The following is a 14,712-nucleotide window of genomic DNA, read 5'->3' as shown; positions in this document are numbered from 1 at the left end:
AACACAATTTTGGTGCCAAACAATATTAGTCAAAAATCGGCTTACTGGATGAAAAGGTATTTGTTGCCTGGCAACATTAGCCTTCTGTATGCAAATGGCAGAAGAGGGCTAGGAGAGAAAATCAGAATCCCCTGTGAGTAGATACAGTACCTGTCTGAACTAATGTAGGTGTTTAGACCATCACTAAGCCAAAGCTAAAATTGTATTCAGTATTTTAGCTGTTTTTCTGGCCTGCCGTGATGAATATGTTATATAAACTATTAAATATTCAGCACAGAACTGAGTCGTTCTTTATAAATAATGTTTGTGGTTGCACCAAGGGGCCATTTTCTCCTCCAAAATGTATTGAACAAAGTTACTTCCTAGGAGGAACAGAATAGCCTCAAAACAGAGCCATGTCATCAAGTGACAAAGAATAATGGCTTCATGACTTGATGAGGTTGAAGAGTACAAGGAAACCGTTGTTGATGATACTTTAATTCATGTTTTAACACAGATGTGTATGTGGGTTTGTGCACATGCATTGTGAGTGAGTGTGCGTGTGCATGTGTGTGTGAGTGAGTGTGTGTTTTGTTTCTTAACATTTCTCTATCTCTTTCTGTTGTATTTTGTCGGACTCCTGATCTGATCTGTTCTAATATGGCTCAACGTTTATTCAAATACTGAGAAGCTTGAAGTGGTTCTATTTGAGATAAAAAAAATATAATATAATGGAAGAGAATAACAAAAACAAATATGCAATTCAGTTAATAACACTGACAAGTATGTGTATACAGTGTGTCTGTGTACAACATCATCCTGACAGTGTGAACCACCCACAAATATGACACTATCCTGATCCTGGCAGTGAACCCCACACACACACAGATGTACATGCATGATAAGATAGTCATCAACAGTTAAAACGGTCTCACATTCCCAGCCTCCTGGCAGTCTCTCTCACACACACACACACACACACACACACACACACAGCTTTAAAACCAGCCATCTGACTCCAGATCAGCAACAGTCATTAGAACAAGACTGCATTGTCTCACAGTACACACTGAACTGACCTGAAAGCTGCCAAATTCAGTGTAATACACAAGCTTACATAACAATATGCAAACAAACAGCCATACACCACTATAGTCACACATGCACACATAATGCATAATGCATGGATAAATGCATGCTATGCCAAATTTAACTGTGTCCAACTGTCCATCTACGAACACTCTAAAACTCACACAACCACACACAAATACACACAAGAGACCTTTGTCTTTCCACGAGAAGCCCTGAATGGTACATGGACCACACACACACACAAACTCTATCTCTTTCTGTCTCCACAAACACACACACACACACACACACAAATTCATATTGACCTGACCGGACAGTGCGGACACATTATGAGAGAGAGGGTGAAATAGCTGAATGAGGTGCTGCCATAGCTGAATGGTAAGAGAGCCCGCCTGGGACGCCAAAGATCCCAAGTTCGATTCCAGGCCTCAGCAATTTGTCCAAGTGTCCCTGAGCAAGACACTTGACCTCTGACTGCTCCCAGAGCGCTACAACCAACGGCTGCTAGTAGTACATGATGGGTAAAATCTAGAGGACAAGTTTCACGTACAGTATGAGCAAATACACAGTGACAAAATAAACACCAAGGAGTGGGGACCAAATTATTTATATGGAGAAAGTTTTGGGGGGGGGGGGGGGCTGGTATAGGAGATGGGGAAAGGGACAATTGTACTTGTAACTACATGCTGCTGATGTACTTAAAAGGAGCGCTTCACCCATTTTTAACCTCATGTTCATATAATTGGTCCTCATTTGGCAGCATGAGGCACCATTTCCGTCAGCTCAATCTGTGGACAGATCAGAAACCTGCCTACCAATGACATCATCGTTGGGGATTCCAAGCTAATAGAAACGGTAGTCTTTCTCTCCCTGGAATGTTAGTATGCTGAAATAAATGACCAAACCTGGATTCTGAACAGTAGACAGAAATGGTACCATTTTATACTGAGCATTAGTGGTTATTACATGAACATAAGGTTTAATTGGGACGCCTAGTTCATATATAAACCGATTAGATAATTAAGCCTGAGCAGCTTTGGTTTAGTTTAGACACAGTATATTGATCTCGACTTCATGATCAAAGCTACATTCAGGCCCCTAGATGAAACCAGCTTTAGGACCGCTGTTTTAACTCAGTAGGCCTACTACACTTCAAGCAGAGCTAATTAGAATAAACGGCGGATAATTTAAATATTAACATGGCAAGTTTACCTTTCATGCCAGCTGTCATTGTGTATAAGAAAGGCATCACATCATGATGTGACAAATGGATATGTCGGTCTGGCATTCAGGTGTGGGAAAAAAACTCATGAATGAAAGCACACCAATGGCAAGAAAAGTGTTTACCAAAAATCCCCATTATGTACAACGGGCCTCATACACGGAATGTGCTTACGATCAAGAATCAAGAAGGTTTATTTGTCACTACTCAGACAGGTACACGAAGCAAAATGCAATTTAGCTTGACCTTAAAACGGTCACACGAGCATTTCCATTAGTGCTCGTTAGTTTCCAGTCTGATTCATCATTCTACTTCGTAGCACACACAGGGCTGTCACGATTATCAAATATTATTTGACGATTAATTGTCGCTGAAATAAATGCGATTAACTATTTAATTGTGTTGAACACAATCGGAACATTATGAATAAAAATTACATTTCTGTTTGGCTTTTATAGGCTTCGTAGACGAAAGGTGCACAGGGCAGATATGACAAATGACATACATAATTGAATAACTATACAAAAAAGCGGATCTACAAGCTCAAAACGCGTCGCATATCTTTGAAAATGTTTGAAAATCTATGAAAATATTTCAACATGGTAATAATTATGACGATTATGCAAAACTAACTGATTATCTCAAATAATATGCGATTAGACGATGATGTAATAATTGTGACAGGCCTAAGCACATACACAACTCACATCTGCTCTGAAACATGTGTATGGTCTGGAATCATGCGTGAAGGCACTTAGTTAGAATACCTCATTATTTATGCAAAACCAATTACAGTAGTGCCAAACCTCAAACAAATTGTTTTTGTACCCAACATTTTAAAAACAAATAAAAAGAAAGAAATATGTCTGTTCAATGACCTATTGCTTGTTTTTTAATTATGCATAACTGGGCTTATAGACGTGCGGAAAATTTAAACCGATTTGTATTTATTTTTACGTCCAAGCATTCACAGCTGAACATAATTATTATGTCCCTCAGTGCGTTTGCCGTTTCTGCCAGTGGGGACACAATTTAGCGAAGTACTTTGCACTTCTGTACTTTTGTTGCAGTACAGCAGCAGACGGCAGGCGCACCTCCACGTCCGTGGTGGCGGGAGTAACATTATTCATCTCTTAACAGCAAGAATTATGAAAGTTGTTGATCATATGGATGCCACACAAATAGGTTACAGTTCATAGTCTTACCATCTAATGAATAATGCAGCCTGGATTGAAATCTGTGTCCATCATCCCCGATGTAGGACAGCGTAAAGGATATGTTCATCCAAAGGATGCATTTCCCCCTCAATGATCAATAAAGCACTTTTGGTAGAGCTTATAATGCATTATGAGTATGACCAGCACTTAAAATACGTTACAAACATTGTTAAATTGTTATAAGTTGGCAATGGCATACATGATTATAAACATTTATAACAAGTGTTATAATGCCTTGGTTATAAGCGAATATTTTGCATTATAAATGCGATTATAATGCATTATAGACCCAACCTTTAAGTAAAGCGTTACCAAACCTTTTACAATTATTTTCTTCTTCTCATTTACACATGAGAGCAATACTTTATTCACTCACTCTCACAGATCGCACAAAATCCACCAGATCTACAAGCTGACCAGGTGCCGCCATGCGAGGCGTTTCAGCTTGTAGATCTGTCCTTTTTGATGAGCGATACTGTTGTACACTGTACAGTAGTACGGAGTTAAGCTCTTCTTGTTGCACACGAGCCTTCGGTGGATGCCTTTTATGGTGTCAAACGGACACTGATCTATACAAATGATTAACACAGGTACTCGCATCCAAAGTACAAACGAGGGGCACACAAATCAAGGCTGTACACATCTTTTCATGAATCCGACCTTGACTTAGTAGCAGGCCTACACTAAAACATAGTCGAAATGTTGTCGAAAAGCTTTGTGAATGAGGCTCAATGTCTCTAAAAATGCTGCATGCGTGCATGTGTAATGATCTTTAAATGGCATCAATTAATCTTTCAAGCTCAAGCTAACATTTAAATGTCCACAACCAAGTGGGAATGGCACAGACTGGACATAAATAGATAGATGGAAAGTGTGTGAGAGAGATAGAGAGAGATGAGGGGGGGGGGGATTGCCCGGTGAACTTGTAACAGTAAATAGAGTAAAAACTTACTGTCACCCTGCCACACAAGAGATATAATAAGCCTAATATTTCCATTTGTCCATTTTCTCCCGCAGGCGATGCAAATATGATGCAAAATGTCATATGAAAGCAAACACTGCTTTCGAAGGCAGAATTGGGACTGCATGAGCAAGCAAGCATTTGCATGTACAGTATGGACAAAAGAACACACACACACTCTGTCACCGACAATGCATGCATAGTCCACAATTCACATGCACACACAAGCATTTGTGCACACAAAGCAATCTAGAAATACTGTATGTGAACTGCACCGCTGAAATCTCTTTTTTTTTAAGACCTTATTAATCCCACAGGAGAAATTCCGTTTCAGCTTCACCTACTGTAGGCTGCTCAGATGGTCATGATGAGTACTCAGGGGGACCAGTTGGGGGTTAACCACTTAAAGCCCAACATCCTTATTGTGGGGATGCTGGGCTTTTGCAGAAAATAGCAGATCGACAAGCTCACACAACGTGCGACTCGTTGTGAGCTTGTCGGTCAGCTGTTTTCAGCAAAAAGCCTTCCCCCCACAATAACAGAAAACTGAAAAGACACTAGTATATAGAGCCCTGAGGGACTCCAGTCAACCATATGGGGTTTAAGGGGTTAAGTGTCTTGCTCAGGGACATTTTGGCAGTGGCACATATTTACTGGGCTGGCCGGGAGGCAAAGCGGTGACCTTTCTGATTACCAGACGGCCTCTCTACTCTACCTACTCAGCTACGGACGCACAGCCACTAGCATGTCTCTGAAAATCACTGGGGAAAATACAAGATTTGATTCCCTTGGTTCACTGCGTCTGGTTTTAGGGAGTTTGTTACATTTCAGTATATAGCAAAATACGAGTGAAAATACTCCCATATTTCATTTTGTCCACATCGCCCTACAGTAGCTGGAAATGACATAATTGGTTATAACGGAGAACATATCTCCGGGACAGAGACATTTAGAAGCGAGAGATTTTGGTGCAGGCAGTTTTTACCCCCCAGGTGTGGGTTTTGTGTTATTATAGTATAGTATTATTAGCCTGACACTCAGCCTGAATTTTCATTTTGTTTCACTGCATTATTCAGTCTGAAAGCCCCCTCAGTGCAGCCGTTTCCTGAGATGGGGGCGTGGCCATAGTGGGACTATTTGGTGATTGGTTCGTACTGGATCATCCCCATGCCCAGTGGGGCGGTTAGATTTTCAACCGAGAAAACCTCGCCTTCGACACCGTCACCAGACCCCTGAATCGCCAGAAAGTTGTTTTTTATATGGCGTGGCTATAGCGATTCAGGGGCTGGAGCCAGGCTATAGTATTATAGTATAATCATATTAAACCTGGTGAACCTATTTTGGGCACATTTTCCAAAAACTAAATCTAAATTGTTCTATTATTTTCAAAAATAGTGAAAACAGCAGATCTAGAATTCAACAATGTGTCATATCGCTACACGTTGTGAGATTTTAATTGTAGATCAGCTCATTTTGCCATTTGTTGTAAGATGATATATATAGGGCTTAATAAAAGTAAAAACTGTCATTTCACCAACGTCAAGTGAAATCGAGGTAAACATCTTGGATCATGGATGACGTCTTTTCAATTCGTTCTTATCCTCCCTCTTTGCAGTCCTCTTTCATCTCTTACATTACTGTCTCTTTTCACAGCCATCCTTTCCCCTTTCACATCATCCAATCTGTCCTACCTTCCACTACTTTCTAAATCCTACATCTCTCCCTGGTTCTGTCATTTTCTCCCTCTATTTCCCCCTCTGTCTCATGATCTGGCTCTCCTTCTCTCTCTCTCCCTTTCTCTCTGGCCAAACACTCTTCTAACCCCCCCCCCCCCCCCCCCCCCACACACACACACACACACACTCTCACTCCCCCTACGTTCTCTTCTTCTGAGGCACAAACCCAATTATCCCCTTTTCTAGAGAACGGAGAGACACACACACATACACAAACACACACAGTCACACACACACTGGCACACACGTGGTGCCACAAGACTGTGGGAAGCAGTGCAGCCGTGAGGGATGGAAAGCATTTGTTCTCTCTTCGGCCGGTCGCCTCCGATCACATCAGAAAGAGGTGGAGGCTAACGTGATTACACGTACGGTCTATAACACACACACACACACACACGCACACAGCGAAATAGAAATAACAAAGACAAAAAGAAAAAAGAAAGAGACAGTAAAGAGGAAGTGAAAGACGAGAGATCTGGTTTGTACAGTAAGTCAATATTACCTCGCGTAACACCAGCACTCACAGATAGAGCAAGATACTGCATTACATCTACCTGTCTGTCTGTCTGTCTGTCTGTCTATCTACTCTGTCTGCCTATAGTGCCACTGCCTACCTATAGTATCTATCTATTGTACTGTATCTACCCTATCTGCGCTACACGCATGCACGCACGCACGCACACACACACGCACAACTTAAGAGCAAGCTCTGGAAGCATCACTTTGCCAGCTGGGCAGCAGGAGAATCTTCACACTGCTTAAACACACACAGTCTCCACAAACAGATGGTGTGTCACACACACACTGCTGTGTGCAAGTGCACATGCACACAGTTCTGTGACAGAGGGATGAGACAGAGATATGTTGTTCACACACTGCCAAGTCCCTTGGGTTACCGGGCCAAATTTCCTTTTCTCTCTCTCTAGCTCTCTCTCTCTCTCACACACACGGGAGTGTGCACAATAAAATAGTCATTATTATGCCGTTGGGAACTTGGAACTGCTTTGCATTGTCAGCCCTGGCTGACAGTGGCTGTGTGTTTCTCTTACACACAGAAACACAGACACAGAAGGTGCACCTTCCTTCTGTAAGTGAGCATGCGTGTATGTGTGTATGCATGCGTGATGTGTAACATCTTCAGTGATAATTTAACTCTAAAAGTGGACAAACTGAAACCAAATATCCTCACGGTCCATTAGGTGACAAACATTTGAGGCATGTGTGACGTACATGGTGCGACTCAAATCGATGCAGTAAAAACTTCATGGAGTGCAATACAAATGGGCCCGTTGCCTGCTGCTACAGCTGCCCAATAGCATGTTGTGAACACACTCACAGTCCTTATTATATCAAACCTGCATATCTACAATATGCATTATGCATAGATAGATAGATATTAGAACCTAAGAGAGACCTTCCAGCTCACACAATTAGATTCATTCTGGCTAATGGCAAATGGACACCATTTATTTTACATCTGGGACATATTGGACATAAAATTCATGAGGGGGCACAAATAGGCACTACTAGTAAAAGCAAGCTAAGCAAGCTGTTCTCTGTAGGCTAGGTCTATGGTCTATGGTCAAAGAATGTATTAGGCCTACAGAAATGATGATGAAGAAGAAGAACTTATCATCTTCCCACTAATATCTAGAAAAGATCTAGAAAAGATCTCCACCAGGCTGGCAGTGTTAATTTCGTCGACTAAAACTATGACGAAAAATGTCAGACGAAAACTAAATGAAAACTAAACTAAGCTTTGATGACTAAAACTATGACTAAATATACTGACAATTTCGTCGACAAATAGAAACTAGACTAAAATGTTACGGAGGGACTAGTGGAGAAGATCCAGTAGAACTAAGACAAGTCATTTTGTGTTGGGTTGCGCGTGGGTGTCGCAGCCCCAAAAATAGACGATCTACAAGCTCCCAACACGTCGCAGTTGAGAGCTTGTAGATCTGCTACTTTCGGCATGCAGCCAACTTTCAGATGACTAAAATAACATTTCAGATGACTAAATTATGACAAAGACTACATTGAATTTTATTCCAAAGACTATGACTAAAACTAAATTTTAATTTGCTGTCAAAATTAACACTGCAGGCTGGGTTGCCTACCAAGGGCTATGTTAGTCTTGAACGAGATGCTACCGTGCACAGTGGAATCAGACTTCTGACAAATGCAACCTGTTGTACGGGTGTGCTGGATAGCTGGGATGGAGGAAATGCCTAGTTGTTCATTGTTCTGACGATAGTTTTAATAGTTTCCTGTTCAGTGTGATATGCAATTATTTAGACCCACAGGGGTCCTTGGGAATGAGGGGTTCCTCTCCTCTGCATCATCAGTACCCATAGCCCCATACCCTAGGTGGGGTTGGCGAAAGGGCCTTTCTGTGTGGAGTTTGCACAGTCTCCCCGTGTCCCCTAGGTATACCCTCACAAAAAACACGCAGTAATCCTGGTCTCTATACTGCCTCCCCCTGGTCAGCCGGGGCGCCTGATGGAGGGGAAAGGAACAGGTTGGAATAACGTGTTCCTTCCACGCGCTACGTCCAACCGTGGAAACTCCCCCCTGTCAGGTGATAAGTAGCAGCCTGCTAGCTCCTCATGCATTGAAGGAGGCATGAGCTCAGTTCTGAGCTCTCCCTAGGCCAGCAGAGGGAGAGTAGCACCCAGAATTACATAGCAATTGGCACTGGGTGAAAAAATGGGTTACAAAATCGTGGGATAAAGGGGCAGGCCTGGTAGGCATGTTACCCATTCAAATAAACACAGGCCTATAAACACATTAGGTCTGTCTTTACATTATTAGTAAATAGAGTCTGTTTAGTCTACTTGCAGTAGGACCCTGACAGTAATGTCACTGGAAAGTGGAGGGAGGCGGTTGTCTGACCCTTGTCTCAAGGGAGACCTTCTGTCTCGGACTTTGAAACCCCCTGATCTAGACGGGGCAAGTGGCAGGAAACAGCTCCTCCAAATAATAAACAAGGGGAAATAAAAGCTTAGTTGCCCTTGTATTGCACAGTTGTAGCACTTTCTGCAGTCAACATAGGCTGCACATCAACTACATTTATGTAATCAACTAATGCAACCGCTATCTCTCAAGCCCCCACCCCCCCTCGTCTCTCACTCTCTGTATGTCACTCGCTTTCTATATTCAACACAAACTCCTTTTCTCTCATTTTAATTTACCTCCCCATTTAGTTTCTATCCACCTCCCCCTTCTCTCTGGGCAAGAGAAGACATAGACACACACAAAAGTATGCACGCACACACACACACCACACACACACACACACACACACACACACTGTATTGTTGGTGTCTTGTACACGCCCCAGATGCTCATGGGGCTGTGAAAAGAAAATGCGCTAAGGGCTTTCCACTCCACTCCACTCCTCTCTCCTCAGCTTATGCCGCCTGCGACTCCAACAGCTGTCGGAAGGAGCCGAGGCGTGACGGAAAGGAGCGAAAGGATCATATTGGTATGGTGCTGTATGTCTATCACCTCTAGCTCTGCCACAGGCAGCGTCAGGTCCTTTCACGTCATCCATCCGCCAGCAGCATTAACATTCAGCATATGAATCCCGTTTTATTCTTCATTGTACGACAGTGTAGCTCACAGACGGGCTCGACCTACTGCTTGTAGATTGGCTGTTTTTGGCAAGCAACACCTCCGAAATGAAGCATGTGAAAACCCAGTTTGCATCACACATGATAAGCTTGAGTTTGGTGGATAAAGAATAAGCAGTCGTGCAGGCGGAGATGGCATGGCACTCCTCCTGGAAGGCGTAGGCTAGTGCAGTGGTTCTCAACCTTTTCTGGACCCACTTGAAAATCTCAAAAGCCTTCGCCATTGGGCAAACCCATCTGACCACTTAACACGGCAGCCGAAAGGCTACTCTGTGTTAGGTGGCAGGACCAGTGGCGTCCAAGGTAAAATGTGTGACGTTTGGTAATACGAGTCAAATAGGACCATGGCCAGACTGAGAAGCAAAGTGAGAAAAAAAAACGGAGCGAATCAGTCAGTGGATTCCCGCGACAAATCGTAGTATTTTGCCAATTATTTGGGAGCCCACTTGCAAAATACTCACAGGCCACATGTTGAGAATCACTGGGCTAGAGCAGTGGTTCTCAACCAGTGGTCCTTGAGGGGGTTCCAAATTATTGTTAAACATTTGCATTACTTAATTTACAAGAAGTCTCCACAATTGGAGAATGTAGAAGAAATATTCAAAGTCTTGTAGGTCTGAGAGGCTAAATCTCATCAAACGGTGGTCCGTGGCTCAAATGTCGAATAAATAATGGACCTTGACATGAAAAAGGTTGAAAATCACTGGGCTATTACCAACATTAGTTCCAACCTGCTCCTGTAAGTATGACAGGTCACGAAAGGCTCAAACACACACCAATAAAATGGGCTTGGCACATTGGCGCTGGGCACAGAATAATCAACGGGATATATTCCCAGTTATGTACCAGCCAAACGGATCAATCATAACAGTAATGACTACAAAAGATGATTTAATGCAATCGATACCTAGTTTCCTAGTTTCCACTCGCTTCAAAAAATTACAGCTCTGTTCCAATCCAAACCACCGAGAGCTCAGCCATATGCCATGCAGAAATGACCACTAAACAGTTAAGAAAAATAGGCTAATCTTGTCCGATTGAATGATGTTTCATATGTCGGCAACAACCACAACCAAAGCCTATTATCGGCTAAAACGCACTTAGCTGTCCGTAAAAATGACAGCGCTCAGAGCTCTGGGAGAAAACCACATGTCGTGGGATTAAAGCGATCATTCAGAGGTGGACTAATAGGATTGAATGAGAACGATGGGTTTGGCCGTAGAGAATTTATTTGAGGGGAAGAAGCCGATTCTGGCAGAACGGGAGTGAAATGACAGGTTATTATGTATCACTGACACAACAGACATCGGTGGGGGTGGAGTAAGAGGAGATACACTGCTGTTGGCACACAACGTGACATGTCATCCACCTCTGTAGGGCCAGCGGTTCTCAACCTGTGGCCCGGGGACACACTGGTGGGCCATGAGGATATTGCAAGTGGGCCAACCAAATGATTTGAAAAACACTAAGATTTGATGATGATAATATAAAATGTATAATCAAATTAATTAATGTAAAAAAACTAATCATGGTATTTATTTATTTAAAACCTTGAAACATGAGTTCATTGTGATACTGATAAATAGGAACTGCAAGTTTACAACGTTAGTTCCATTGATCCAACACCAATCGATTGATTGATCGTTGAAATAACAATCCCATGTGATAACGGCCCACCCATGTGACCGGTTAGATGGGTGGGCCTATTATTTTAGAGTTCATAACGGTACAAGTGGAACATATCTAACAGTGCATGGAAGCCAGGAGACACAGCCGCTTCCTCATTTCAAAATAGTAACTGTATCTTGGTTGATTTTTTAGAAGCAATTTGCTGACAGCCAGTCTATTGCAAATTTCTGGTCATAATAGGAAAACAACATCACCTCTTCCTGGTCCAAATGGTATGGTAAGAACTCAATGGAAATGTGCCATACTTAAGGGGAGCCACAACAGACACAGCCAGGTCTACACAAGTAACATGGAATGGTTCATTTAAAATGCACACTCAGTGAAATTGACACCCAGAATCTTACTGTGCAAACAAAACAAAAATCTATAGCATATGTGTGTGTGTGTGTGTGTGTGTGTGTGTGTGTGTGTGTGTGTGTGTGTGTGTGTGTGTGTGTGTGTGTGTGTGTGTGTGTGTGTGTGTGTGTGTGTGTGTTAGAGAGAGCGAGAGAGAGAGTGCAAGCCTGTCTGGCTCAAGATGCACATACAGTATTGTGCAAATGACATGCACACCATGTAGAGTTATTAGACCGTGATTATTAGACACTTACTTCATCTGTTTGACGATGGTACTTTTCCCTGACTCTCCAGCCCCTAAGGGAGACAAGAACACACATATGTAAAGAACAGTGTTGTGTGTGTGTGTGTGTGTGTGTGTGTGTGTGTGTGTGTGTGTGTGTGTGTGTGTGTGTGTGTGTGTGTGTGTGTGTGTGTGTGTGTGTGTGTGTGTGTGTGTGTGTGTGTGTGTGTGTGTGTGTGAGAGAGAGAGAGAGAGATTGAGCCACTTATACCCTGAGTGAATGAATTGGATGATGGAGGGGAGGATCCATCCATCCATCATCTCCTTCTCATCCCTCCCACCACCTCCTCCCACCTCCTAACTTAAGCTGCTAAACAAGGGAATGGGGGTGGAGGCAGGTGCATCATAGCCTAGGAGGCTACAGTACTTTGAGGAGACCAGATTTGCAGTACAAAATGTTAACAGCTCTGCCCAACCCCTAAATCCCCTAAATCTACACAAATCTTCCACCCACGCCGTTATGAGAATTACTCAGTCTTGTGCACATCATAATTTTTTTCAGTGGGTATCATCAATCTGCATCTTGTCTCTCCAATCTTTCTCACCAAAATGCGCAATGCAACCAAAAAGCACAGAGTTATATACTTCCTAAAACGTGAAAGAGCTGCTGCTGTGCTGCTGTCACCCCCTATAAAACAGTGGTTCTCAACCTGTGGTTCGGGACCCCAGATGACAGTGAAGTGACAATTGAAGTTCTTTAAGACATTTTGAACACCGAAGAAAAAGAAAGAAAAGAGCTTTGTAGATCTGCTATTTTCAACATCTGTGGAACCGAAAATGTAATGCCTCAACTCCTACAATTCCAAGTGCTTATCGGGGAGGGGGGGGGGGTCTCCAGTTCAAATGTGATTATTTTGGGGGGGGGGGGGGGGGGGGGGGGGGGGGGGGGGGTCACGGCCCTGGAAAAGGTTGAGAACCACTGCCCTAATAACGGGTCCACCGGGTGTCAGTCTGTCTCTTACCGAGCCAGCAGCAGTTTAACGTCTTTGGCCGCAGTGACTCCGTCCTCCTTGAGGTTCTTCTCGATGGCTTTGCTTCCGGTCCAGAGCCAACCTCTCCTCTGCGCTCAGAGTACACCCCATGGCTAGAGAACACAGCTTGGTGGTGGGACCGTGTAACCAGGATACAGAAAAAAAACTAGGTATGGAACACTAAAAGAGGGCTCTTGAATGACGGAACACAGCAAAAAAAATCTGGTAGAACCTAAAAAAGAGGCTTGTTGTATGACGGGAGTAACACAGCAAAAAAAAAATCAGTTAGAACCTAAAAAGAGGGCTTGTTGTGTGACGGAACAACAGCAGAACCTCTTCTTTTCCTCGGGTTTCCTTCGGTCCCTCTATCCGTCTCTAGAGCTCTCTCTGTGGGCAGCAGCTCTCTCTGCCCTCTCGCTGACTGGCTCAAAACGGGGAGAAGACACCGCTAAAGCATTCAAACAAATCCACTCCAAGTCGGTTCACAGCGCGGGGGTTGAAAGAAAAAACCACAGGTTCAAGACTCTTCTCTTCAGTTGGCGTGCTGGTCTGTCGGCGTCCGTCCTCGTGTTCTTTCGGGTATAAATCACGGTGGTCCCCGGTGGGTCTTCTCTTCTTGTCTCTGCTAGGTTATTTATTGGGCGGCGGCGTTGAGCAGCGCTTGCTCGCATCGCTCTCACAATGGACGGTACTCTTAACTAACACTGTATGTTCTGCTGCTCTCTCTCTCTCTCTAGGTGGCTTCAATGGTTGCTGACGTCAGAGAGAGAGAGGGGAAGAAAAGTACCACCTAGCGCGAGCTGAACAGGCGCATGCTCTCTGGCTCTCTCTCTTTTTTTTTCTCTCTCTCTTTTTTTCTCTCTTCTCTCTCTCTCTCTCTTTCTCACACGCTCTCTCTCTCCTTTACTCTCTCCCTCTTTCTTTCTTTCTTTCTCTCTCTCTCCCTTCCTCTCTCCCTTTCTCTCCCCCTTACTCTCTCTTTCTTTCACTCTCTCTTTCACTCTCTCTCCCTCCCTCTCTCTCTCTCTCTCTCTCTCTCTCTCTCTCTCTCTCTCTCTCTCTCTCTCTCTCTCTCTCTCCCTCCCATGCTCTCTCTTTCTCTCCCCTCCCTCTCTCTCTATCTCTCTCTCCCCTCTCTTTCTCCCCCCTCCCTCTCTCTCTTTCTCTCTCTCTCTCCCCCTCTCTCTCTCCCCTCCCTCTCTCTCTCTCTCTCTCTCTCTCTCCTCTCTCTCTCCCTCTCCTCTCTCTCTCTCTCTCTTCTCTTTCTCTTCTCTCTTCCTCTCTCTCTCTCTCTCTCTCTCTCCTCTCTCTCTCTCTCTCTCTCTCTCTCTCTCTCTCTCTCTCTCTCTCTTCTTTCTCGTTCTCTCTCTCCCTCCTCTCTTTCTCTCTCTCTAGCTCAATGTTCCCAGTGGCGTTGGCCTGGTGGTGGGTACCGTTATAATGGTACCGTTATACCCAGAAAGATTAGCCTATATCTTGCTCTGTAATAACACCTATTAGAGATGCAGACACTATTATATTATGATCTACATTTTCCTAATTATTAGTATTCATGTCTGTCTGTCTGTCTGTCTGTCTGTCTGTCTGTCTG

At 43.7% G+C, this 14,712-nt stretch overlaps 1 protein-coding gene across 1 annotated transcript in view; it reads right to left on the bottom strand.

Moving 5' to 3' along the window:
• The window catches only part of LOC308092105 (guanine nucleotide-binding protein G(o) subunit alpha-like), a 138,820-nt gene extending 124,952 nt beyond the window's left edge, over nucleotides 1–13,868 (bottom strand). Inside the window, 4 exon segments of the mRNA XM_080437928.1 lie at nucleotides 12,122–12,164; nucleotides 13,113–13,116; nucleotides 13,118–13,186; nucleotides 13,188–13,868. Of these exon segments, the coding sequence (XP_080294054.1) occupies nucleotides 12,122–12,164; nucleotides 13,113–13,116; nucleotides 13,118–13,186; nucleotides 13,188–13,232 (161 nt within the window). The 5' untranslated portion in view covers nucleotides 13,233–13,868.
• Between the last annotated feature and the right edge of the window lie 844 nt (nucleotides 13,869–14,712).

The sequence above is a fragment of the Gymnoscopelus braueri genome (genome assembly GCF_963280865.1).
Source record: "Gymnoscopelus braueri genome assembly, chromosome: 9".
Lineage (NCBI taxonomy): Eukaryota > Metazoa > Chordata > Actinopteri > Myctophiformes > Myctophidae > Gymnoscopelus > Gymnoscopelus braueri.
The sequence above is the reverse complement of the archived record's forward strand: the minus strand, read 5'-3'. Positions and strand labels throughout refer to the sequence as shown.